This window comes from Xiphophorus hellerii, chromosome 18 (genome assembly GCF_003331165.1).
Source record: "Xiphophorus hellerii strain 12219 chromosome 18, Xiphophorus_hellerii-4.1, whole genome shotgun sequence".
Classification (NCBI taxonomy): Eukaryota; Metazoa; Chordata; class Actinopteri; order Cyprinodontiformes; family Poeciliidae; genus Xiphophorus; species Xiphophorus hellerii.
In genome coordinates, this window is record NC_045689.1 from 18,302,568 (window position 1) to 18,328,728 (window position 26,161).

The window sequence follows — 26,161 nt, forward strand, 5'->3', positions numbered from 1 at the left end:
AATAAAAATCAAAACTATAAGCCAATGAGTCAAACAGTTACTTTATTTATGTTCAGGTAAAAACATGAACCTGATGCAAGTAAATTATTGCAGATCTTAGAAACCAGCACATGAACGATTGGGCCAGGAGAGCATACAGTGGCGCCCTCCCCTGGCCACAGACTGCAAGTGCACACCACGGTTTGTTCCAAGCCAGCAGTGCAAAGAAAAAAAAATATAATCAACTACAGCAAGAAAAAAAAGACAATATAGAAAATTAAAAAAAAAAAAAAAAAAAAAGGTAAAGCAGACATTCCCACCTCAAACATGGTGTGAAACTGCATATATACTTTATTCCATAAATGAACTTGAAATGCTATCTGGCCAAGAAACGATAAAATGAGACCAGCCAATTATTTTTGTGCCCAGCTACATTTTATGTGTTGAAGGTTGCTCAGAGCTTGGTCTACCAACATCACCCTACACGTCCTGTAGGGCCAAACAGAAAGACACTAACTCTATCAAAATAAGAGCAAAACAAATTTACCTGGTCAACACATAGGTTACAACTCTTCATTTAAGCTGAAGCTCTCTATAATAAAAGGAGGCCAGAACACAGTCCCAACTTGGGTAGATGGTGTTTGGGGGGGAGAAAAAAAAATTAAAAGGATAATATGATCTTATCACTACCTGCATTCAACCAACGGCAACTCTCGTTTTCAACACTGGAAGCAAAGACACACAGAGGGGGAGGAAGCCGAACCAAAATGCAACACACAGACTGGGGGCCGATATAATACAGAACAAAATGCCAACATATGAACTGAGGGGGAGACATGAAAACAAAGAACTATTCTATCAAATGTGTAGAATGAGCAAAGTCTGCAAATTTGTCTGTACAAATGATCTTTGGAGCTAAAGTAAACCTAGCCTGCTCAATGAAATCGCCCTCCCCTTCTTCCCCAAACACCCAGTAAGCTGTCCGCCACGCTGGAGAGGAGACATCCCTTTTTTTTCTTTAAATATCACATAGCAATGCAATTTAGAATGTCACCCAGATGTTTTCATCTTTTTAACACTACTGATATAGGTTTTATTCTCTCTTTTTATATCTTATGTTCTGAGTCGTGGAAACACTTCCACGTTTTTGTTTTTATAATTTTTTCCTTTTTTCGGAGAGACAAGGGGCAGCAAATATATATTTAAAGTCTTAACTTTTTCTGCAAGCTGCTTTCTCCAACAACAAGGCCATCCCCATAGCCTCAGTGTGTGAGATTACAAAACAAAACTTAAGGAAGTAATGATTTTATCAGTTGCTGAAGAAGGCATTTGTATTTGAGAGGTGGTGAGATCAGGAAAGGTGGAACGACTGCTGGCCCTCGCGAGCAGCAATCAACAGTTTTTCTCGCATGATCTCTATGCTGGAGTAGTCAGGCAGCTTCAGGTAGTTGACGCAGGTCATGACCGAGGGCAGGAAGTCGTCGGGATTCTCCGTTGACTCGAATGTCTTCCTCACAATTGTCAGAGGGGGGTTGAGGCTCCGGAAACCTGGCGATGACGACATCCACGTTAATGTGAGGAAAATTACAGCGCGGGCTTGTTTAGCTGATACTCTTTTTTTTGTTTTGTTTTATTCACCTCCGACAGGCAGCCTCGGGCTTCCAGTAACAAACTGGAGAAAGAGCCGCTGCTGTTCGGCATCGAAGCTGCTCAACACCTCGAACAGGAACCGGATGGCCCGGCTGGAACAAGAACAAAGAATGTGAACATCGAAGAAGAGAATTATACATATGCCTCCGTAAATTGTAGCTTAAATCAGGTGGAATGTGATGTTGTACTAAATAACATCAGGCTGATTAGTGTGCTCTGCTCATGTATTCATATCCAATCAACTTTTCCAAAGTTTATCACAGTGAAAACTCGCACAGCGGTATGGACCTCTTCCTGATTTCCTATGTTTTGCATGTTTGACATTTATATGTTTCAGAAAATCTAAACAATTTAAAGTCAGACAATACAAGTAAACACAAAATGCAGTTTTTAAATGAAGTATAGATGTCCTTCAACGCTGGAGTCTGATAAGCATGCAAATAATCAGAAATCAGGAAGCGGCAAAAAATGTTTCGCACCTCTAGTTTATTGTGTGATTGTTGTTCTAAAACAAAGTGCATAATTGTAAAGAAAGAAAGAGAGAAAGAGAGAAGGAAAGAGAACTTAGTACAGATTACACAATATGCTTTAATCTAAGCATATTTGACTGCATTGTAGCTCTAGCTGCATGTTTAGGGCTAGTAAAGCTGAAATGCACAAACACTTAATAATTTAAAGCCAAATTAATGAGTTGGGGTAAGAGTTGAACGGAGCTGTAATCAAACTGCATCATAAATTAATCCTACCTGTCATGCGTGTAGCCGTGGTCCGGTCGACAGCACTCCATCAGCGTCTTCACATCCCATGTCTCTGATTTACTTCCACACAGCAACTGGTCCAGCTAAAACAAATATGGAAGAAAATTTTAAAATGCAATTTTAGACGCAATTTTTTTTTCCCTATTACTGAACAAAAGGACAAATTCATTTATTTAGCAGTTCACAAGGGAAAAAACTTGCAACATTTAGCAATACATGTACACTGCATTTTGTAACCAGTGGGAAAACGTCACTTTGTTGTTTATGAAGCAACGACTGTATCAGGTAACATTTATAACAAAATAGGTGTTTTTTAAAAATACATCTCATCATCACAACTAAAACAGCAAAAACTTTGGGATATCATTTCACGTAAATTTTTCCCTCTAATAAAGCAGATTTAAATATCCTCAAACAAACATTGCTTGGAGAACAGAAAAATGCAATAAGTCAAAAGAAGTGGGAAATGGTGACGTTTCTTACCTCTTCAGGGTAGAAATACTGCAGGTGATGCAAAGGGAAGACTGACTCAAACCCTTCCCTGAATGAGTCAAACTGTCTTGATACTCCTTCATTTAAGGTCCAGTACACCACCAACTAAAACAATGCAAAACTCAAAGTAAGAATAAAATCATAAACCTCAAGAAAACTAAAAAATAAAACCGTGAGACACAGCAGTGCTGTACCCTGAGGTACTCCTCGAGGTTGTAGATTGTGACTGGCACGTCTTTTCCGCCCTTTTTCAGTTCAATGTTTGGGAAGCCAGGCAGAGTGAAGTCCAAGCCCAGGTCCTCCACCGAGCAGCCGTTCATGTTCAGGCTCTCTAGGGCCTGCTGGAGGGTTTCTCTGGTCTGGAAACACAAACGCAGACAAACTCTTGTAAACATGTGAAAAAGGGAGGGGAAAAAAACAAACAAAAAAAAACATACAAGTTCATGTGAATGTGAGGCTACGTTGAGTGGTTTTTAGGAATCTGGAAACACGGTGCACAGCATCCCAACATTCCTTTGCAGTGTAACGAACTAACAAAAAGGAAATCCTCCAGGCTGTGACTTTACCTGTGATCGGTCCTGTTCCAACCTCTTCTTCTGACGAATGATATCCTCCAGGTGCTGGATGGACTTGGCCACACTTGGATCAATGTTCATCAAGTCGTGAGAGCTTATAGACGTCTCGTGTCGCAGCATCCACTTATAAAACGGAAGCCCCAACGGCAGATCCAGCTACAGTAAGGAACATTTGTGAAACGGTTCAGGGACGCTCATTTAGACAAAAACTTGAGATGTGAAACACGAAGCAAGTTTGCCAACAAGTCTATATGCACTCAAGGAGTTCAAAAACTGATTCTACAGACAAAGATAGAAAACAGAGTTTAGTACCAGTCTAAAGTCCATAATTGCTTTGGCCATCAACTTCCCTAAGAAACGGAACTTCATTTTAATTTTGGCTATGTGTGCTGGTTTTGTTGTTCTGCCAAAGGGAACAGCAAACAGTCCTCTGGAGTTGAACATGTACTTAGTGCCCTCTTGGTTTCCTGAGGAGAAACATGGACAAAGACAGGCACTGTTACCATAGAGACCAGATAACTAAAACTACAAGAAGTAATTTTTTTTAATCAACTGCAAAGAAACTTTTTTTTTTTACTTTGTAATCTGACCATCTCTGGCACTTTGCTCGGTAACAGAATCACATATCTGATGTCTATTAAGAAAAAGTTAAATGTTCCAGAGGGTTAGCACCTTTAGGATTGGCCAGAGTAATCTCTTCGCCTCTCCAAAGACCAAGATCCGCTCTCTGAAGCTCCTGAGACACCAGAGCGTAGAACTCCTGCGTGGGACCGAGACCCGTGCCCACCTGGAACAAAACATCACCTCAGTTCTGCTTCAAGGAGATACAAGACAGGACACATGCTCCAGTTAACAGAGAAAAAAAGAAATAAAATACCTCATTCTCATACTGAATCTCCAGCATTGCCCTGGAGCTGCCAAGGTCCTGCATCACAGACTCTGCCTGTTTTAATAGATCCTCACGGTTTATAGTTCTCTGGAATGAGACACAAAAGTAAATGACCCAAAAAAAACAACAACAACACTACAACAAGAGGACTGACATTACAGAAATTTGAACAGTTTGATGTAATGGCACATTTTCTGTGTCGAGGCGCACCGATCAGGCTTTTACAGGAGGATGAATGATAAATGGCTGGTCTGATCATTTAGAAAGAGTTAGGCTCTCTCTACCAAAGACCACCCACCACAAATATCAAGCAAGGTCATAAATGTTCTCTGAAAGTCATGCAGTGTAACTGCTGCTGAGAGCGTCGCCTGACTTTTTTGTCCTCTTTTATCAAGTAAACCGTCTGCTTTCATGCTCCATTCAGGATTCAACTAATAATAACGGCATTTACAGTCAGGTTGACCATATCTAGTTACCCACTGCGAAATGTTGTGTGTCTGGTTAAACACAATGCAGTTTCAAAAATTTCACAGGATTTGGAGTAGTTTTGAATTCAATTACAAGAATATATCATTTATGCATCAATGGATGGGTCCCAAATCTTTGTTTGATTAAACTTTAACATGAATCATAGTGCAAGATGTGGATTGAAGATTTGATCAGAGTTATTGGTGTTAGATCATTAATCACTGATTATAGAGGATCAAGTGAAATTTAGGATTTCTCCTCTCTGATCGATGTATCTCTAGGTTACTGGTTCAGTGATGCAAACCGCACCTTTTTCCTATCCAGACGTGGTGCGACTCTGCTGTCCTGAGAATCTGATTGGTTGATCTCGGGGTTTGTGTCCAGCAGGCGCTGCATGGCTCTGTCTCGATCGAAGGCGGTTACATAAAACAACATCTGCCGAGTGTCGAAGGGGAAGAAGAAGGGGCTGTAGAGGCGGAGAAAACAAGAGGCGGTGAGAACCAATTGTTACTTCATACTGTCATATCGCTGTGTTCAGCACTGAGAAGTACATACCAGGTCTTTCCCAGCTCGATAAGCCAGGTGGGGATGTTCCCTGTCATGATGACCAGTGGATCTTGTAGCTGACGATTGGCTTTGGCAGTCAGTTTACTATTAATGAACTCAGACGTTGGAATAATTTCCTTGCACGCAGCATTCTAAAAACAAGGAAACATGCATGTAGTCATTTTATTTTATACATCAACTTATACTAAATTACAAATTTTCACCACAGTTCCTTTGAGAATCTACAATAATAAAGGCTTCCTAAACATTTATTATCCCGGCTGATGGAAGGTGACCTACGTCATACAAATAGAACCAGAATCGACTGATGGAGTGAAGGATCCTCAGCAGCAGGGTGACCTCTAAAGAGGGGTCGTCAAAGGTTATGGTCTCTGGTGGCTCTGTAGTGAGGTATGTTTCCAAAGGATTGGCGACGCTGGGACACACGCCATCTGAGACGACAAAGAGAATGAGACTCAAGCCCGCTCTTCAGGTTCTGATAAAGTTATTTGGTAATTTTACCACACATTACCAAGAACATTCTAAAGTCACAACAATACACAAGGTAAATAATAAGAGCAGAATCAGCCAGTTAGCAACACCAGCAATATTGCTACTTTGTAATAGGGATGCAAACAGTTACTATTTTGGAAGCCAATAATATTTTACAAATAAGTCAATGATTATTTTTACCCATTTCAGATTTTTGGGAGTTCACTTTTTGCTTCAAGAATCAGTATCTGTCCAACTCCACCTACAAGTCTCCACATCTGTGAATTTCACCCTTTGACCCTTTCACAGTAATAAGCTGACCCATGAATGGAATGATCGTTAGATCAGTTACAAAACAAAAAATTACTAAAGGTACGTTATATCTGAACTGGAACTGCTCTGCATAAAATTAGTCTCTGCGGTGATCCTGGTGCCTTAGTTTAATATAACGTACCCGACCAAGTGTTGCCACATAGCTCTGTATTGCTTTCGCTTTGGATGCCTACCATAGAAGAAAAAGTTTTGCTATTAGCAATCTGCATTTACCTTTCTTTTGAACAACTTCTTGCTGTGCTTTACAATTATAAAAACGCTGAAATATTTCAATGTAGCTTGCCAAAAATAAAATTACGTCAATTAAGCATCACAGCCTAGCAAGCATTACTGAAACTACCAATAAGAAACTGTAGAAGTGAGGACATTTTTCAGTCTCACCATGCCACAGCTCATCCTGTTTCTTGGCGTTGCGCGGTGAGGTTTTAGTGGGAGCAGTCTGGGCTCTGCCTCGCTTTCCACCCACCGAGTCCTTACTGCCTTCCTCGTCTTCTCTCACAGGCTTATACCTGCCAAAGGACAAAAGGAAACATTTGGTCACTAAAGGCTTTGATGAAGACACTTCTAGGATCTCACTTATTTTAAACACAACCAGAAAATTGACAATAAAAGCTTGTAGATGATGATTATGTAGAGAAACCTGCACTGAGTCATGTGATTACTTGTGATGACTCATGCAATAAAATTCCCAAAACGTTGGGTTAGCATTCTGACACTACAAGTATGAATGAATGACTATATTTATTAGCAACATAAAAACCAACATTATAAAAATGCAAACAGTCTTTTGTTTTTCAGAAAATCAAATATCATATTAAAAATAACTGAATAAAAACAAAAAAAAGTCTTAAAATTCAAACTATTTGCTGCTCAGCTTCCATTTTTCATACTTATGCAGGCTTGGAAAATTACATAAAGATCTACAATGAGAAGGAACTCGATGTATTCCTGCAAGTCACCGGGATTCAGGAAAAGCAAACCATGTTTTACCATATTGTGTGCGTTTTGGTCCAGATTCCAGCTCTCCCCAGTGGATTTGCTTCGTCATCTGTCGACTCCCGCTCTTCTTCTGCCTGAAGACTGTATTGTCGAACTGCCTGGTACACCGTCATGTTGTATGGCAGCAGGTGGTCACCAATGTAGAACTGTAGTCTGTGACGCACGCTGCCAGAATTTAGGAACTGTGCCGCCTGAGTGGAAAATAATTGTTCAAGTGTTAATAGCAGATGTGGTTAAAGGAAAATTCAGAAGAGTAAAAAGAAAAAAATAGCTTCTTTATAAAGCAGAATGTAATAAAATACCAATGATTCATCTATTTCATCATCTGAACCGTCATCGTCGCTGTCCTCATCTTCTTCCCTGATTCTACCATAACCTAGAGAAAAAAAAAAATCTAATTTAAAATGCAAATGAACCATCAGAGATTCAAACATACACATCCCTAGAAGACTCTGTTCTTTTTTAGTATTTCAGTTACATGCAGCTGTCTAAAAAATCCAAGGACGAAAAAAAAAAAAAAAAAAAAAAGACAGCTCTCACCTCTGACCACAAGATATCTCTCGATCGCTTGCACGAGGGCCAGCGGGTCAATCTTAACAGGGCCGCCTTTCCACTGTTTAACATTAGTGCAGTCTGGGTGCCTTTGCAGCTGACACTTGAGCTGATGTGTGTTGAAGAACTTCAGTGCCTGAGATCCCCTGATGAATCAAATATATTTGATTTAATAAAGTAGACCAGACAAAGCAAATTCTTCCTCTTAAGACCAGATGTTTGCACACAGACCTGCTGCCGTTCCCATTGCCACTGGGAAAGTCGTGCACCTTGACTGGGAACTGCTCCATTTGGCTCAGACAGCTGTTCATTTTGTGCACGAGTGCCAGGTACGCCGAATTATTTGTGGGATCCAGACGACCTATAGGATCAACGCCTGGCAGCTGTAAAGCAAAGAAAACATGATAAAACATACAGACGGAGCATGAGAGCAAACATGACGCAGATCACAAACCCTCCAATGTCTATTCACAGCTCCCACCTTCTTCAAATACTATTTAGAACAAATTTAGGAGAGGAAACCGGTCATCGTACATAAAATGAATATCTAGATTTTGGAATGACCCAATAGGCTTCTCACCGGACAACCAGCGAAGATGTTAAGGAACCTCTTGAGCCGCACGTCACGACTGAGCAGGTCTCTGTCCGCGTTGGAGGTAAGGTAGATCAGAAGCTGCTTCACCAGACCACTGTGCTGGATCTCAAACGATGACACGTCAGATTCTGACACGATGTTGGAGATTTCCACCAGGCACTCCAACCCACCATCCACCTGGAAAACATGGTAAATGTTTCATTCCTGGTGTGAAATATTAAATATACGCTCTAGACCAGAGATGTTTACAAGTAATTTTTTCCTGAGTCAGAGTTAAGTCTCAAGTCTAATGACAAATCCAAAACATCTGGTGCTCCTGCAACACTGTACACTAGCAATCCAAACCTGTAATGTTTCTTCTTTGTGCTAAACCACTATATTAATGTTCATTCCCTAAATTATCTGAAGCATAGATTTCCACTTCCAGTCTTAGTGGGTGAAGAGATGGTGAGCACTCTTGTCAAAGCTGCTCTTTATGGAATTTTAACCTGGTCAGGTTTGTGTTCTGCAGTATTTTAAATCACAAGCAAGTTTTTGTCTAAACTGATTTTAAGTGTTGAAGATACAAGCCCACAGTTGCCTGTGTTGTTAAAGCTGCTGTGGAAATAATTGCACTTGCTTTGATAAAATAAAAAAAAAAATCAAATCTGCAATTGTTACAATTTTCCTCTGATTTTGAAATGATTTTAATTTAATTTCAGTAGTGTGAAAGGCATAAAAGGCAAATTTCGCTGCATTTCTAAATTAGAAAGGAGGAGGGCTGACTCTTTCAGATTTAGCAGACCTAATTGTCAGACAATACTCTTTTTGTACCAAATGGCAGAAATTCTCAAAAGAAATTGCAGTTTGAGGAATTTAAGTAAAACGGCAAAATGGGGCCGTTTTCCATACTTTCATCTGTTTGAACAGAAGCTAAAAATTGGATGAAGTATATTTATGTTCTCACATGTCATAAAACTAAATAAAAATGATTTCCATTTTTCATTGCCCATGTTATTTTCACCTTTCCAAAACATTATCCTTATCCATCAAAACCTGGAGCACTACTGTCTATCCATCAATTTAAACATCCTGTTCCATCCCTGGAGCATGATGACCGTGAGCTGTAAACCAGCTCTTAATGTCATAAGTTGTGAAAACAGACTGTGATCATAATGTTTGAATATAACTGTGTTGGTTTCAATGTTCAGCAATAGTTTACATTACAGTGTCATGTACAAAATGGTTTGAAATCCAAAATATGTTGCTAATCAAGTTTTTAAAAGCCTTTCCATCAGAATATCCAAGACATCAATTTATGTCCCAGGCATTTTTCATCCATTGCCCAACTGTTACTTTCTGGTTCCTGTTCAACAACGTGCATGTTTTCACAAAGAGTGGATGTTGTACCTGCAGGTTCAGCTGCTCGGTGGCTGTGCAAAGTCTCTGGAGAACATTCAGCGCGGGGTTGCTGCCGTCCACATTCTCAGAGTTGAAGTAGCGCTCCACAAACTTACTTGCCTGCTCTTTAATCCAGGCCTTAATTTTATCTCTACAAAGTAAAAACATTTAAAGCAAAACTATAAAATCAAGCAAAAACATTGAGCAAATACATCAATGAGATCAATCCGAATATAAATTGCCATTAAGTCATCAAAGTACCTGTTATTTGAAATAGAGTCTTTGGGAGGCGCTCTTGCCAGACCGCTTACTCCGGCTGTGCGTGATGGCTCAGAGTTGGCATTGTTAGTTTGAGCTCCCAGCTTCCCCCAGGTCTTGGGGTTTAGGCTGGCCAAGAACGACGACTTGGGTGACTGAGTACTGGTGGGGCTCTTGGCTGCAAAGAAGACTGGCAGTTATGCAAATATCATCAAATGTGCTTTCCTTTCCAAAGGTTGAGCATTTCAAACACTCAACACAGCAGTGCTTTGACACTTACCCTGATTGTCTACTTTATCATCGTCTCTTGGCGGAGAGTACTTAGGCCTTCTGGGTCCTCTTTTTGGAAGGCGTTTTCTCTTTAGGACATCACTTAACCGGCTTAGTAAGAAACAAGAGAAGGAGGCTTAAAATAACCATTTAATTTAAAAAATTGCACCGCTAAATGCCAGGAAATTTATCTCCAATTTGGCAAGGAAGGCAGATTCCCTTCAAGTTTTTTTAATTCTCTGTAGAGTCACTAAGTGTGTGTCGTGAGTGTTTAGCCTCACCCCTGGGGACTGAGGTCCAGCGAGTCGTCCATGCTATGCTGAAAACTGGGGGAGCCCAGGTCAGGAGTTGCAATGTTAGCCGATGTCGTGGATACACTGGTGATTGTTGTGGTACAGAGGCTGGCAGTACCACTGGAGCAGGCCTTTGGGGGACTAGTGACAAGAAAGCTCTCAGACTCTGCAAGGTTCTTTACTTGATGCATTACACCTGGAAGAACAAAGATAAATGGTGTCATAAAAACAAGCAAGAAAAGCACCCACATAAATTTAACAAACTGATTTTTAATTCTAAAAAACAAAATGAAAGCGGTCTGTATCTGTAATATTCATTATGTCCTCTGCATAGGAGTTCAGTGATTTCTACTGTTTACTTTTAGTTAACATTTATTTGAAAATTAATTTTCAGTGCCAAGTCCATAAGTTTGTGCACAAACCTTCTCTTCTAAAATAGACACTGAAGACATCAGGCAGCTTCTGCATGAGGATCTCTGCCATCTGCAGAGATCCAACCACAATCTTCAGGTCCTGGCTGGACAGCATGGAGGCAATGTGACTGCAGAAGGAAACAAGTTAGATTACTCTCAATTCAAATCAATTTAAAATTGTCAATTGTTTGTTGCTTTGTTAGAAAAGCTTCAAGTATTTTCAATAAAACTTTCTAATCCTTCTTTATCGTCCATTCAGTTTATTTATATAGAGACAATTCACAGCATTTCACCTCTAGGCACTTTACCAAAAAAGTCATTTTAAAAGATCCATTCCAATTGATCCTAATTATTATTAATTTTATTATTCAAACCAATTAAAAAAAAAAAGTTTTCTAAGGAAACCCAGTAGATTACACAGAGTTACTGATTTGCAGCATTCACTCCTCCTGAACGTTTATGTAGAGACAGTAGATGATCGCTTTCATCGTGTTGCTGAGTAGTTACCTGGACACAGCATGGTTCCTCAGCACATCCTTCAGCAGCTCGGCGTCAGCAAAGTAGATGATCCTGAGGATGGCTCTAAGGCACTTGTGTCGGACAGCAGGGCCAGCTGATGAGCTGTAGACCTCATACAAGACCCCAAACAGTGTTTTAATAAAGCACTTCGCCAGCTCAGGGTCCTCCTTCATCAGCTGGGCTCTTGCATCTTCCCGACGAACCTCTTGGTGACTCCCTAAGGTTTTTTTTTGTTTTTTTAATGACAAGATGAATCATGTTAGGTCAGAATGTTTTGCCTCCATCAAGCAAGGTCATCACAGAGTCCCTGCCTCCTGGTCAAGGATGTGCTTCAGATTTACTGCAGTAAACACTGAGACACAAATCCGTCAGGTAAAGAGCACTTTCACATTAGAAGCAGAACCACCGGTGTTTAAATGCAAAGGTTATGCACTTTACATTACTGCTCTTCATATTTTCTGTTATAAATTGACTGTGTTCAATTTTCAGTTATTTTTTGTTTTTTAATTTGTTGAACATCTAAAAGAACCTATGTTTAACTTTGTTGTATACATTTAAATGTCAGCATATTAAAGCTAAGTTGAAAAGGACAGGTTTAGCAACAAATGTCAATATATGAGTAAAAAGGTTTCACAAAGAATATAATTTCATCTCAAGACTGCTTTAAAAATTTCTAAGATTAACTTATTCAGTTGTGATTAACAAGCAAAGAAAATAGACAATACTATATGTTCCATTCTTTCCTTGTTCAAATACTAGATGCATGATGCTTTGAGAGTTCTTTGCCCATTGAAGCCATCAATTAATGAGCACACAAAATACCTTGTGTTTCTCATAATCTAATAAAATCCTCATTGTCAAACAAATCTAGGGAAAAAAACAAATGTTAGAACCTGTGTTAGGATTGGCAAGAGGATTAGGCTTCCTCTGGATACCACGTGCTGTTCCCGTGTCTTCATTTATCTGCTGCATAGAGTTGAAGTCAATTGTGTATACACGGCCCAGCGTTGACAAGCTGATCTCATCTTCTCCGTTCTGGTGGGCCGTCTGAGGAAAACACAAATAATCAGCATCACAGACAGATGAGCCTCACATTGTTGCACAAGCAAATATCCACTGATACTGCAACTCTGTAAGGAACCGTAGAGTCTAAAGGGCTTTTTTACCTCAATGATGCGGCTGTCGATACGGTTGTAAGGATGCCACAAGCCCCGGTCATCCCTCCACTGCCAGATTGCACCTTCTGTTGTTTGAGCACTGCCTTTCTTCAGCATAGCATCAACTGCAAAGATGCCCTCTCTGGGGAGGCAGGGCATCAATTCACTGGATGGGAATATGAAAAAAGGAAATATTTTAGTTTGTTCCGCTCCACACGTCAGGTTCAGCCCTGCAGTGATTGTGGCTGCAGAAGCCAAATTAAAAAATATATATGCATTTTAAACTCAGGAGGAAGGAAAATTAACATGTGTGGAACATGTAGTTGACATATTAAGTAGATGGGTCTTGTAAGGTTTGCAGCAATAACAAATAAAATGTTATAAGATATTTTTATTCAATTTATATTTAATTTAGTCAGTTGCTTTATTGCATGCCATTCCCTGTATTTAAAGGGTTGGCACCATCACATACAACAAAAGACGTTACCAAATGAGGGAGGTCAGTTCATAGAGTTCCTGGGGGCTTCGCGGTACGAGCTCAATTTGTTCCTGGCAGCTTCCATTTGATGCACCGCACAAGAGGAAACGCAGAGTTTCTGCTATGTCTATTCAGAAGGAGACACATTTTCTTGTTTTAATCTCTCGTTTGTAGTTTATTTTCACACACACACATCAAGCTAAACAATGAATTCATGCCAACCTAGCACAAAAGTAAAATTCTACAATTATTTAAGACTGTTTAGATTTGAGACATGAAAAACAATCCAATTTTTATGCTACTGTAGGCTAATAGTTTAGTGAGAAAACAAATCAAAGCAATAACACCCGCTGCGGTGTGAGTTACTCACTTTGTTTCATAAGCTGGACTGCCAGACTTGGGCAGTTGGAGCACATCAGGGAGAGCATGCGCACAACCATAATAAACATCCCCGAGCTGAGAACGGGAGGCGTCACAACTAGCAACTGCTGGATGTTGGTCAACAGGTCCCTCGATGCCACCTGCTGCAGCAGGTTCTGCCAAATAAAATAGATGGAGAAAAACAACAAACTGTTAACCAAAAACATCAGACACAACAAACCAGTTTCAGAAACACTGAAAGTACAGACCTCTTCGTGTTGAAAGTTGTCCACTAGTCTGGCAAAACAGAGACAAGTGCTTTCAACGGACTTCTTATCCTGAAAGACAAAGGAAACAACATTATACTTTACTGAAAGTGCTTTCTGAGTATTATTTTAAGCACCGGCCAAGTGATAAGGTAAAAGTTGAAAATGTGAAATATTAAAGTGTAAAAATAGGATTATATTTTATACTCAGTATCTCCACAGTTTAAATACCTTCTGATTTTTTGCCTACAGCATCAAAGAAGTTGTTGCTGCTAAGCAAATATAGCAAAAAGTGCAAACCTTACTCCACAAATTAAACTTTAATTTCTCTGCTGCTGTTCTTCTCAATGCTTTTCTAGCTAGTTACATATACATATGTTTAGATTACAACTTATTAGATACTGCCACTTTTGTGAAGTTGCAACGTGCAGCTTCTGCATTTAAAGATTTGTTACAATCTCAAAATAATTTAGAAGACGGTCAAAGACAAAAGACGCTTCACATCCAATAAAGCCTACACTATTAAAGATATTTCAAAATTTGAGTTTGGTCAGAAATATTTGAGATATTTAAATGCAAAAACTATTCAAATAAAACATGTTATCCTGTTTCCTTCTATATAATCTTTAGGTATTTAAACATGTAAAGTCAAAATATAAACTTCAAAATCTCAAATTGCGTAACAAAATTTATTCCAGGCTCCCAATCACATTGATTATCTTTATTTCGAGTTGATCACACGCACCTGATGTGTAAGTCTCTGAGTCAACAGTGAGAGTGAATCATCAACAAAGTGAAACTCGTCTGGTGTAATGCTCTGGCAGCAGTTGGCTGCTATGGCCAACGCATTCCTCTGGGCATTGATGCTGAAGAACTCCAGGTAAAGGAGGCAGTGAGCCAGGCCTCTCTGTGAGGGAAAACATGTTTGTAACAGATTAGAGTAATGCTAGAGAATAAAGTAATAGGGTAAAACTAAAGTGTGTGCAATACGTACAGCCTGTAAAATTGCTTTGCTGTGTCGCCTTGACAACATTTCCAAGGCTGTGAGGGCTTGTTCTGCTACGTCTATGAACTGGATCACCTGAAGCTGCGAAGAAGAAAGAGAAAAACTATTAGCTTTTAAAATATTTTTAAAAAACAGGGGAGTGACTGCAGAAGGAGTATAATGAATTTACTTTCTCCAGGAAGACAGGAATAGCGTCAACCACGACAGCAGAAGAACGAGGAAGTGCCTCCATCATGTAAGTGAGCGCACGCGACGCGTGATTCATCTTTATGCAACAAGCAACAAAGAAGTCAGTTTTTACAGAAAAACAACAAACTAACTTCACTTACAACCAAACAACTCAATCATACTTACAATTTCAAAATTATGCTCCATCTGTAACAGTGTAATCTGTAAAAGAAAGTGGAAGATACTTGGCTTCAATAAACTGTCAGCAGATAAATAATACATGCCAAGATAAAAATTAAACTACAATACAGAATTTTTCCTTAGAAAAATAAAAACAATCAGTCTACTCTTGTCTCCCTTCATCCAGCTTGAAAAGTCAATGGGACTTACCAAAGCAGGCACCACACTCTTGACAGGAAATCCACCAAGAGTTTCCTCATTGCCCATCACCAGCAGCTGGCACATCTCAATGGCAGCTTGGAGCTGTTGAGACTCGTCCCCTGTGGCCTGAAGGCCCTGCAGCAGCTGCTGGGCCTTGGAACCTAAAGCACAAAGATTTGGTTGGTAAAATTGATGGAACCCTGTTGGTGGTAGAGAGATTGTACTCACTGGCTCCACTGCCTATGGTCCTGTGAAACAGCTGCGACATGCGGGGCCCCAGGGGTCCAAAAAGATGTGGTGGGAGACCTCTGGCTTCCAGAAGCGCTATGGTGAGGAGGAATCATCAATGTACATGGAATGAGGATGTTTATCTGTTTTTATTGCCATTACATGATAAGACCTGTGAGTTTAACAAACCTTGAAGCCTTCCCATTTCTGAATCATCAGACTCACTCTCTCCAGAAGTGGTCATGCCCACTGCTCCGGCAACTGAGCTTGAAGCTGAAAAGAAATTCAGCATAAAAACTCAATGTCACCTTAAAAGTGGCGGCCTGTTTACAACAACTCTCAGAAATTTGTTCGTGTTTTGTGATCACGTTTTGCTCTACAAATGGAGTCTAGTCAAAGTCACAAACTAAATTGTGGTTTAGGACAGTAAATTTTACCTGAAGCTCCTTGTGACGCCTCATCAGTGCGAGCAGCTGATGAATTGGCCCCATCTTGGTTGTTGTCGGAGTCAGCCATTTTCTCCTGTCGGCGAGCGTCGGCTGCCCCGCGCTTGCCCAGGCCTGAGCCCCGCCGACTGCAACATGAGAAGAAACCGAATTAAAATGTCAGAATAGCAGGGAACGTAGTGCAAACAAAAACACAATATGCTTCCTGAATGATCTGATCCCCAGACAGAACTAAATACAGGAGTGAACACACAAGACCGTTTTTCTCAGAAGGTGGACTACAAAAATATAAAACATTCTGCCAACTAACGACGTGGCATGCATCACCAATTAAGCAGCAAGTTAACTGGAATATTGTCAATGGAAGATTAAAGACTCACTGTTTGAAATCCTCATCAGCAGAAAAAAAATAAATAAATAAAAAATAGTATCTACACCAGTCAACATTTTTTGAGTGGATTTTTCTGATACATCATTTATGTTTCAGCATTTTTGGTGCCGACTGAATCCGCCATGGTCACTATGTTATAAACGTATTCCTCCAAAGCTGTACTGGGGATTTTAGGGGAATCTCTGGCATGTTGACACCTAAAATTTAGGAAAAATGCCATAAGAATATTCCTGCTGTATCATTCTGAATTATTCTAACATGGCAAATTTTGTTTGTAGGATAACTTGGAAAGAATGTAGAATCCCAAGTTATTTGCCCACACTAATGCCTAGAATTTAAGCACCATTTTATAGCAAAATCAGGCTACTATATTATCTTAGTAATAAAAAATCTGTTGTATATCAAACATGACTTAAATGAAACAAGTCTTAAAAAACATTTGACTTTGCAATTTGTGGAAATCGGTGGCATTTTGTAAGAGCCCCAAATGGCTGCCATGGGAAATTAACAGGTTTCTCAAACATGCATGAAAATTTTAAAGCAACACTCCAGGTATGTTTTTGATGAGGGAACACAATTAAACATAATATAAAGCTCAAAAACTTAATTTTATATAAACACTTGCCACTTTAACAATGAATCAAAGTCATGAAAAGAGTTCCTACCTGGTGCTGGCACAGGAGCCCGTGGTCTTCTGGCGTGTGCTCCGCCGAAAACTGGGGAGCTCTGCTGGAGGAGACTCGCTGCGCTTCTTTGTGGATTTCCTCAAACCTAAGGGAAAACAAAAATGAGCATCAATTGCTTCGATGGATCTTATTCTTAAACTAGTCTAAGAATACATTTGATATGATGGAAGCTGTGCATCTAGATGCAAATAGAAAACACTGTTTCCCTTACAATTTAAGAAAACATTTTTAACAATAGTTTATAGATTATCCATGTGGGAAAATCTAATAAACCAAATGGGAGTTTCCCCTCCCCTTCTGGTTCCATATGAAGTACATATGACAAAGTTAGATGCAGAATACTGTCTCTTTTTTTTCTTTTTAATACAGCACAGAACCTGTGCTGCCCATTTAGACCCCTATACCACCAGCCAAATGGGTTATTAATAGCAACACGACCATGGCCCTACAACAGAACAACCTTCATGCTAGCTCTGCGACTCATAACTCAGTGGTACAAATCTAAACACTAAAATGTTTCAGCGCAAATAAATTGCACACAGGATGGTTTTGTACTTTACTTGGCTTGATATTCAATCTTGTGTTCTTTAGAATTGCTCAATCTTGAATGTTTTCAAATTTCAGAGAATCTAAAGATTTTAAACCAGTTCTACTTAATCAACTACACCTCCATTTAGTCTAGAAGCAAAAACATTTCAATTTGATCCTCATGTTATACATTTTTTTGCTCATGCATTAAAAAGTAATAAGTAAAATAATTATAAAGCCCACTCACCATCATATAAGTGTATCTTAAAATTTAAAGAGTGAATAATTTATTCCAAATGTGATGAAGCTTTTTTCCTTCTGAGAGAAGCAGGTTGTTAGTCCTTCCCTACCCTCAAACATACTTCACGTCAGCTGGTGGGCCAACATGTGAGAGCCAACTTAGGAGGGGTCTCACCATTTGGGTCAGAGCCCATGACACAGAGTCCACTTGAGTTACTTTCCTTTTACTCACCTAGAACAGCCTGAGCCCATGCTAACCTGAGAAGCCTCTGCCTCCTTCTCAATGTACACAATTTTGTTCAGATTAATTATACTTCTATATGCAGGCTGACTTTTTTCCTCTCTTACATCTAAGAATAATAGTGGAAGGAGCTGGAAGAAAGATATAGAGGCTTTACATGGCTCTCCAACAGTACAATGTTGGCAACAAAAAAAATATACTTAGAAATAAATTCCTCGTTTTGAACAACAGTATTCACTATTACTTAAAAAAATACAACATATTCTGGTTAATGGATCATGTGACCATGACTATAACTGAACTGGCGTTGCTGTCAAGGTATCAGTGGTCTGTCTCGGGACACTACTCTTGATTTAGTTTCAGATGAAAGGTTGAAGAACAGAAACAGAAGGAGAAAGGTTACGTTTCTAAAGACATGATAATGTGTTCTGGGCTCACCTCTCCTGAACCAGGTATTCCTGTTATGCACTAGTTCCACAAAAGAGGAGTGCAGTATTTGTGCTGATTCTGAGGTTTAAATATTCTTAAATCACAGAGAAATGATATACCATCTTAAGCTTCACCTCAATAAAACATTAAGGTATTTGAAACACAAAGTTATAACTTCACTGTGGTTTACCTGATGGTATGGAAGCTTTACCTGTAAAATATGGCCTGCTGGAGGCAGGGTATAGGTTTAAATTATTGTTTTTCTACTTTGTTTTACCATTTTTCTGTATTTTGACAGCAAATACCATTTTCTTTCTAACAAAGATATTTTTGCTTGACAAGAATAAGCATAGCTTCACATAACATGTAATAATCACAAGTCAATTACTTTAGAGACACCTCTAGACTCACTGCACGGAGCTCATACACAAACCTTGAAAAGGCAGCTGTTGCACTGATACAATAAGTCCTTGTGCTATTGGCACATTCCCACCACCTGCTCAGCTTCAAGATACTGAATGGAAGTGATAATTATCTCCAGGTTGCTCCTGGGTTCAGAGCAGTTATAGATCACCTGACGTCATTACTAACCTATTCTGTGTGGTGACGCACATATCGGAGGTACACAACCACCACAAACGATGGATTTTATGACAGGCCAACATAAAAGTATAGCATCATTTTCAAGATTAAAACACACACACATATACATATATATATATATATATATATATGGACTATGAAAATTGTTTAGAAAAAAAAAATTGTATGGCATGCTTTGTATTTAAACCACTGAACTCTGATACCCTTAAATAAATATCCAAGGCAATAAAATGTCTTGACTCTGAGTGGCCATTGTTTTGTCTTTTGTGTGTTTTAGATTCCCTCCTGTGTTTTTATCACCTTGCTTTCTGACTGGCTACAAGTCACAACAAACAGGCTGTAATCTGTTTGTTGCAGCCTCAAAAAAAATCATAGACACTGTGATATCAGACCAAGACAACCTAACATGTTGAATATGGTTAGTCATACGGTTGGCAACCTCCCAGCATGAAGCTCCATCTTTACGTCAGGGTTGATCCCAAATGTCCTGCCTTTCCACAGGGTCCTTCTTAAAGTACATTTATATTTCTATTGTCTGATTTGGCACTGGTTCCAGCAGTGGAAACACAGGAGGTCAACAGACCATAACAGACTCTCCAACACAGCTCAGTCACCATGAATGTGAGCATAAAGTCTGTACTGACAGGTTGTTAGTAAAATAAAGATCCAAGGCTATTGCACAGTTTCAGTGGGCTGTTTACTTTATTGGTTATGTTTCTTCTGACTGTAAGATAAACATTTTGAAGGTGGCCAGCCTTAACCTGAATCTAAGAATATATGGGGAGAGCTAAATATTAAGGTGAGGGCATGGAGGCCTTCCTTCAAACACCAAAGATATTATCAAAGTAATGATGGAAACAGAAAAGCAAGTCATGAATTTTTTGATTGCTATAATGTTAGTAAAGACACTTATATTCATTATTGAAATCGGTATGAACTGCCATGCCATTGGCAATAAGATTTATTTGTGTTAATCAGAAATGGCACTCATTTTATGTTACTGTAAGCAATTCCTACCTTTTCACTATCAGAAAAAAGGTTTTTGTTTCAACAAAATACAAACTTAACCTTAAATCTGCCAGGGGTATGAATAATATTGTGCTGGACAGTAAATACGGAAGTAGTAGTTAAAAAGCTTCAGCTCCCAAATGAGTCAAAACTAAATGTTGTGAAACCAGACTTTTGCTGCTGCCGATTATATTTTTCTTCTTCACTGTAAAAACATTTAGAGTTTTTCATGGAGAGATACAGTTTTCACTCAGGTTTGCAGCTGTAAAACAGTTTTCTATTTTTCCATTAACAGGTAGCCTAGCAGTCAAGAATTATATTACATTTCAATAATTTGCAGCAGAATAATTCTGTTAAAACTTCAGAACAAATGGTGCATTAATAGTAAAGGGGAAAAACTAATAAAATCTTTTTTTTTTTTAATAGCTGGTCCTTCCTAAATGTTATTGACTTGTACTTGATGGCAGCTACCATTTTAAACAAACACATCCAGAGTCAGAAAACCTGGGCTGAAGTCCATTATCACAGTCTGCCAAGTCATATCATCTAAACATGTCTTGTACAACCTGCTTAATAATCCAAGCCAATGAAGCATGAAGAAGGCATTTAAATGTGCAAAATACAAGTACGTGTAAATACAACATACTAGTCAAAGCATTTTTTTTTTGTATGCGAGCAAGATTATTAGTTGCCAGCTGTTTTTTTAAACATAAAAAAGCAAAGCAACTGGAATAATAGAGAGTAGGACATTTGTGAAATCTGAGATGGGTCACACTAAGAATACTTTATCTGAATTTACAGTTTGGTCCGTATCTGTTTTTGCCTTGTGGTGTAGATGAGTTTCAGCACATTTAATCCTCGGAACCATTATAAACACATGATTCTAGTGGTTTGGGTGGACGTTTATAAGGGAGACTGTGATGGTAGTTTGCACAGAAATCATGGCACATTAATGTACTATCCAGGTCCATAATAATGAACTAATCATCAACCAGCCAATCAAAAAGTATTATACATCTACCTCTTGCTATACACAAACACAAATTCATTTTCACACAACTTACTTGCTAGTTTAGCTTGTAGTCCAGATGGCCCAGGTTTGGAGGTTTCAGTTTTGGAAGTTCCAGGTAAGGAAAGTTTGGGTTTTGGCAGGTTTACTTTGGGGTTGAAGCGTGTTGCCCAGTCAAACTTGGAAGAGCTGGCGGTTTTGGCCTGCTCCTTGTCTCGTGTACTGCGACGCGGAGAGGGACTAGATGCTGATCTGGAACGACGAGCTTTTGTCTGATCTTTTCCCTGTTTTAAACGAGCGCCCTGTGTAGCAGCACTGTTGGTGCCTGTGGTAGAGGAAGAAGAAGAGGAGGAGGCAGAGGAGGATGAGTCTGTCACGTTGCTACACCCAGCTTTGGCTGAGGCGGCCGATTTAGACGCCAGCTTGGTTGGTTTTGCAGTTCTGCCTTCGGTACAATTGGGTAGAGACCCAGCGGTACTACTTAGACCTGGGAAAGAGTCTGATTTTTTCCGTTTCTGGACTGGAGAGGCCGAGCTGGCCGCACTCTTCTTGCTCTGATTTCGACCTGTCGATGCAGGTGCCTCTGAAGAAGCCTGTCTCTTCTTGGACTTAGCTGGGCCTTTCTTGGTCTCTGAGGTATTACTTTTGGGTGGTGGGACCGATTTGGGCTTCTTGGAAGGGGTGGGCCCAAGGACGCTAATTTGGTCAGGAGCGTCACTTCGTTTAAGCCCTCTGGTGCCCTCACTCTTTGACTGGTGGCCTGGTCGTTCCTGTTCGGATGTTCCCGCAGCCTGCGAGTCGTCTTGCAGAACTAATGAAGCCACTGATAGGTTAAGACCGCTTCTGTAAGGTAGCAAAAAATAAAAGAAAATTATCTGGCAGAATTCTTTAAATCAGAAAAAGAAATTAAAGAGACTATTCCTAAAAGTACAAAATACAAGTTGCAAAGAAGGATGCAGTTCAAGACACATATACACTAAGAACCAAGTAGAAAATAGGGGTACCTTCTTGAGCTGTGCCCTCTGGACTGGCCAGTGGCTGAGCTGGCAGTGGCTTTGGGAGCCTTAGAATTAGGTCTTCTACTTTCAGGTGGGGAATTTGGTTTATGTTTTACCTGCTCTGACTGCAACCTGTAAGGTTGGACATTAAAAGAGCAAGGAACAGTGTGGGTTTCTGGAAAAAGGCCACATAAAAAGAATTTATGAATCCCTAAACTGTCTTAAGACAAAAATGCCAATTCTTTTCATCACCAGTACCTCTGGAGTAACCAGTAAAGAGAAAGAAGAAAAAAAAAGCTAAAATAAGAGTTAACCACATCTGACTAGGAAAAGAAATAAACATAAATCTCTTTTTGTAAAGGCACATACATAGCCATTTAAATCAGAAAAAGAAATTAAAGAAATTATTCCTAAAAGTACAAATGTGTAAAATTTGTACTTTTTACAAATTTACTGTAGGAAACTTTACAATCAGTAAAGTTTCCTACAGTGCTACAAGAAAAGCAGACGGGGATTTTATTGATTGAGAAAGTAAAAAGCAAACATGCAGACAGACTCACCTTCCAGCTGCTGTGTGGTCTTGTGGCTGGGCCGCAGCAGTGTTCCTCTGTGAACGGCGCAGTGACCCCCCTGGATTGGAATTAGGCCGGTTGGACATTGGCACCTCTCTCCTGAAGGGACATACCCTTTCTAGACACTACCATTCACTAAAATAAAAGAAAGCGAGCAGACATGAGCATATAAAAAATCATAATGAAAAATAAACAAGTGGCAGCATGTTTATAGCATTAGGCTCCCTCGTTGTGGTGATTTCAGATGTCCCATTTCACAAAAAGGACCTTGATCAACATTTAGAAACTCCATTAAAAAAAAACTAAAGAAACACTAATCTAATTAGTGGTCCTGGGACTTGTATTGGCTAATAAACAAACCGCATGTATGCAATCTCAAAATCACAGGTAATGTCAAAATTTTTGATCCAAGTCTACAACTGACTTCATTAATTGTATGTAATCTATATACCTTTGATTCAAAAGTTAATTCAATCAAATTAATTTCTTCAAACAGAAATGCAATTAAGGCATGTTTTTAATAGCCAAGCATTATTTTTACAACCATGCATTAAATCACAGAATCCAATATGTTTACACTCTTGTTACAGCCTGTGTGTTTTCACAGTTTCTATCAACATATTGTTCACACCATATAACAAACCAGATTTTCTTTATATCTCTACCTCTGGGAAAAATGGCTTTGAGGTATTCTTGTGACAAAATATTTCCCAGCATTATTAAAACAGCTGGGTATTTTTCTAAGCTTCAGTAATACAGGACACATGCATGTCAAAATACACATACATAGATCATAGATATTTTTGAATAAATTAAGTTTAAAACAGAAATAAAATGGCATTAACATTCCGTAATAAATAATATTTATCTGTCTTGAATATTAGAAACAACAAGGACAGCTTGCTGTAGAAAAACGCCAGTTTTAAAAATAATTATAGAGAATTTTATATTGCATCAGAACAATTTGCATATAACCTTAATTCACATGAGACAATTGATGAGGCTGAACATGAACATAACCAGGTGGATTTGATATTTGCAAAATAATGCTAACTTACCACCTAAGTACTTTTGGCATACTAAAAAATTACCACCAAGAAATAGCAAATTAACTGACGATTTATCCATGATATAATGAATTCTGATGACAAAATACGCCACATTCCCGGAGCTCATAGGGCCACGTTAGGCCTACACTGACAGTGCATCCAGTCTTTGTTATTCGAGCACTCTGACAACTGGCACGCCACTCGCCAGTAATGTGATTAGATTTACACAGCAAGTGGCTGACAATTTTAATCGCCATCTCGTTTGGTTCGCTTTCACAACATAACCAAGACACCAACCGCGTCCAGTTTAGTACCTATGATTTCCAGAGGCCTGTGTTTCTGACGTAGTTGTTTAGCATCACCGAGCAACGTTAGCATGTTGAGCCAGTCATTCCCTTCCAATCTCATACGTTTTGACAGCAGCGAGTTCACACTGTATGTTCTGCGGTCAAAAGTTACCACCCTAAACACAAAAACCACAATACGAATGATATCTCAACGAGAATATAACACATTTAAAAGCTTAAACAGTTAAGAGCTACGCTGGCTAATTTAGCACTGGTTGCATTGAACTGCGTAGTTTGAGTACCGGTGTGTCAACCTATTTAGACACTTAACCAATAGGTAGGTTTAAACTACTCTCTCGTTTGTAAGTTGTTTCGTACACGAAAAAGGATATGGTCTTAAATAAACTACAAAGACAGCCTCCCAAAATAAAAATGCAACTACTTGAGATGAGCTAGGCACCGAAAATGGCAGCATCGGATGGACCGACAGCGGTTTGATGTAATAAAGCTGTGGGGCTAGCTAGGTTGGTATTCGGGCTATTATGACACGCAAGTATGGCTGACAAGTTTTAAGAAAACGAAAAGAGACGTGATGGCCCAAAATACGTTGGTCCACATTTTATAGTGATTGGTAGGGGAATCAAAATCAAAATACACGACTGTCATACAACAAATACAATGACTAATTCTTAGCCTCGGTGTCAACCTAGTTGTTGCGTACAACCTAGCCAACCTTTACAAATATGAGAACTGAACCGATGTTTTCTTAGCCTATAAAAGGCCAAGGGCTTCCTTTCACTGCACCAATGTCTGGGGCTTTAGCTAATGCTAGCCTAGAGAAAATAAGTTGTCTAACAAAGTGTAAACGAAACGCATAGTTTGTTGTTACAGCTGGGCAAACAGAACCAAATAAAGCTAAAATCTTAATACCGTGGCTAAACTGACAAGCGTCGAAGCTAGTTAATTATTAGCAAGCTAATATGAGCTTAGCCATGCAACATAGCTTTTTTAATGGCCGTTCAGTAGTAACCTGACAAAATAGAAGAAAAAAAAATACATTCACAAGCAGCTGGTTGCTATTAAAAATGATAGTTCTCCGGTTTATGAAATACTAACCTTATCAAAATAGAATTAGCCACCGCAGGGCAGTCACGTAGGTTACGTTAAGCGACGTTAAATCATCCAAGAGCGTTGTAGCTAACCTTGGCATGCTAATCAATAAGAGCTTTCCTTGTTGTCACTGGCTAGCGCTTTGCCATCTCGACAGAATGGGGTTCACGAATAAGAGCTTAAATACACCTCACAAACACGTGAGTTCCTGATTAAATACAATAAACTCCAACTCAATTAACTAGTCAGACAACTAAAAGGTAGCACGACCTCGCTAGGTTGCAAAAAAAGAAATGGCCACTGATACATTTTAGACACAAAAAACAGGAAAGCAGGAAGGGAGTTCGGGATGACTCTACGACACAGAATCAAAATCCTATTGATACAAATCGATAATAAATCATTTCTAAAGACTGATGACTGAGATGTCACTGAAAATGTAAATATTTCACATATTGTTGTTACCTATTTGTTCCAGTGTTGTAGTTGTAACAGACTGTGCACTGCTCCTCTTTTCTCTCTCTACCCCTGCTAGCTTCGTATCAGCTGAGCGGCCTACAACTGCAATATACATCCGCGTTATTCATCCGCTGTGGAACTAGATACCCGTGATTTTCGACATCAGCTTACTGCAACTCGGCAGAGACGCTTCGCCTACAAACAGCAATTTTTAGTCTAAAATATCAATACAGCGCTGCTGAAAAAGAGAGAGTTTTATCTGTAAATGTTCAGCTGTGATCAGTTAAACACTGGTGATACTAGCTTGTCACAAATATTAAGTATAAATCCGCTGGGTCGCGGACCCCCCTCACCTCCTCCCACTTTCGTCTCTCTCTCTCTCTTTCTCTCTCTGAATGTGTAAAAATATAACTCTGTTAATAATTTAAGTCATCATAATTATTTTTTTTCTGTTGCTCAAACGTACGTCCACTAATCGTATTCCTCTGCCGTTGATATTTTTTATATACTGTTATATTTTAAATGTGCGCCCTGAAATGTTGGCTTTGAATCTTTCAGTGTAAATGTGACAATGAATGCATTCTATTCTATTGAAATATT

The 26,161-nt window shown here is 39.3% G+C and overlaps 1 protein-coding gene across 8 annotated transcripts; it reads right to left on the bottom strand.

Annotated features, from left to right (window-relative positions):
• Positions 1–24: 24 nt before the first annotated feature.
• trip12 (thyroid hormone receptor interactor 12) lies at positions 25–25,699 on the bottom strand. Of its 8 annotated transcripts, none has more exons than XM_032545118.1 (43): positions 25,568–25,698; positions 22,645–22,791; positions 22,091–22,216; positions 21,142–21,929; positions 17,008–17,113; positions 15,943–16,079; positions 15,695–15,778; positions 15,506–15,601; positions 15,287–15,438; positions 15,083–15,118; positions 14,898–14,993; positions 14,717–14,809; positions 14,468–14,629; positions 13,726–13,794; positions 13,467–13,632; positions 13,106–13,223; positions 12,628–12,784; positions 12,355–12,508; positions 11,450–11,678; positions 10,952–11,070; positions 10,518–10,725; positions 10,247–10,347; positions 9,970–10,156; positions 9,718–9,859; positions 8,314–8,505; positions 7,965–8,116; positions 7,722–7,879; positions 7,484–7,557; positions 7,173–7,372; positions 6,564–6,691; positions 6,304–6,351; positions 5,658–5,809; positions 5,367–5,509; positions 5,121–5,277; positions 4,332–4,430; positions 4,127–4,241; positions 3,767–3,921; positions 3,446–3,610; positions 3,074–3,238; positions 2,871–2,984; positions 2,376–2,470; positions 1,618–1,721; positions 25–1,527 (listed from the first exon to the last, which is right to left on the bottom strand). In XM_032545118.1, the coding sequence occupies exons 2-43, from the start codon at positions 22,740–22,742 to the stop codon at positions 1,331–1,333; spliced, it is 6,237 nt and encodes a 2,078-aa protein (XP_032401009.1). In that variant the 5' UTR covers positions 22,743–22,791; positions 25,568–25,698; the 3' UTR covers positions 25–1,330. The 8 variants fall into 8 exon arrangements, with proteins under 8 accessions (XP_032401009.1, XP_032401012.1, XP_032401010.1 ...); XM_032545121.1 differs by having other exon boundaries at positions 1,331–1,527; positions 9,970–10,144; XM_032545119.1 differs by lacking the exon at positions 25,568–25,698 and adding an exon at positions 25,109–25,379 and having other exon boundaries at positions 1,331–1,527.
• Between the last annotated feature and the right edge of the window lie 462 nt (positions 25,700–26,161).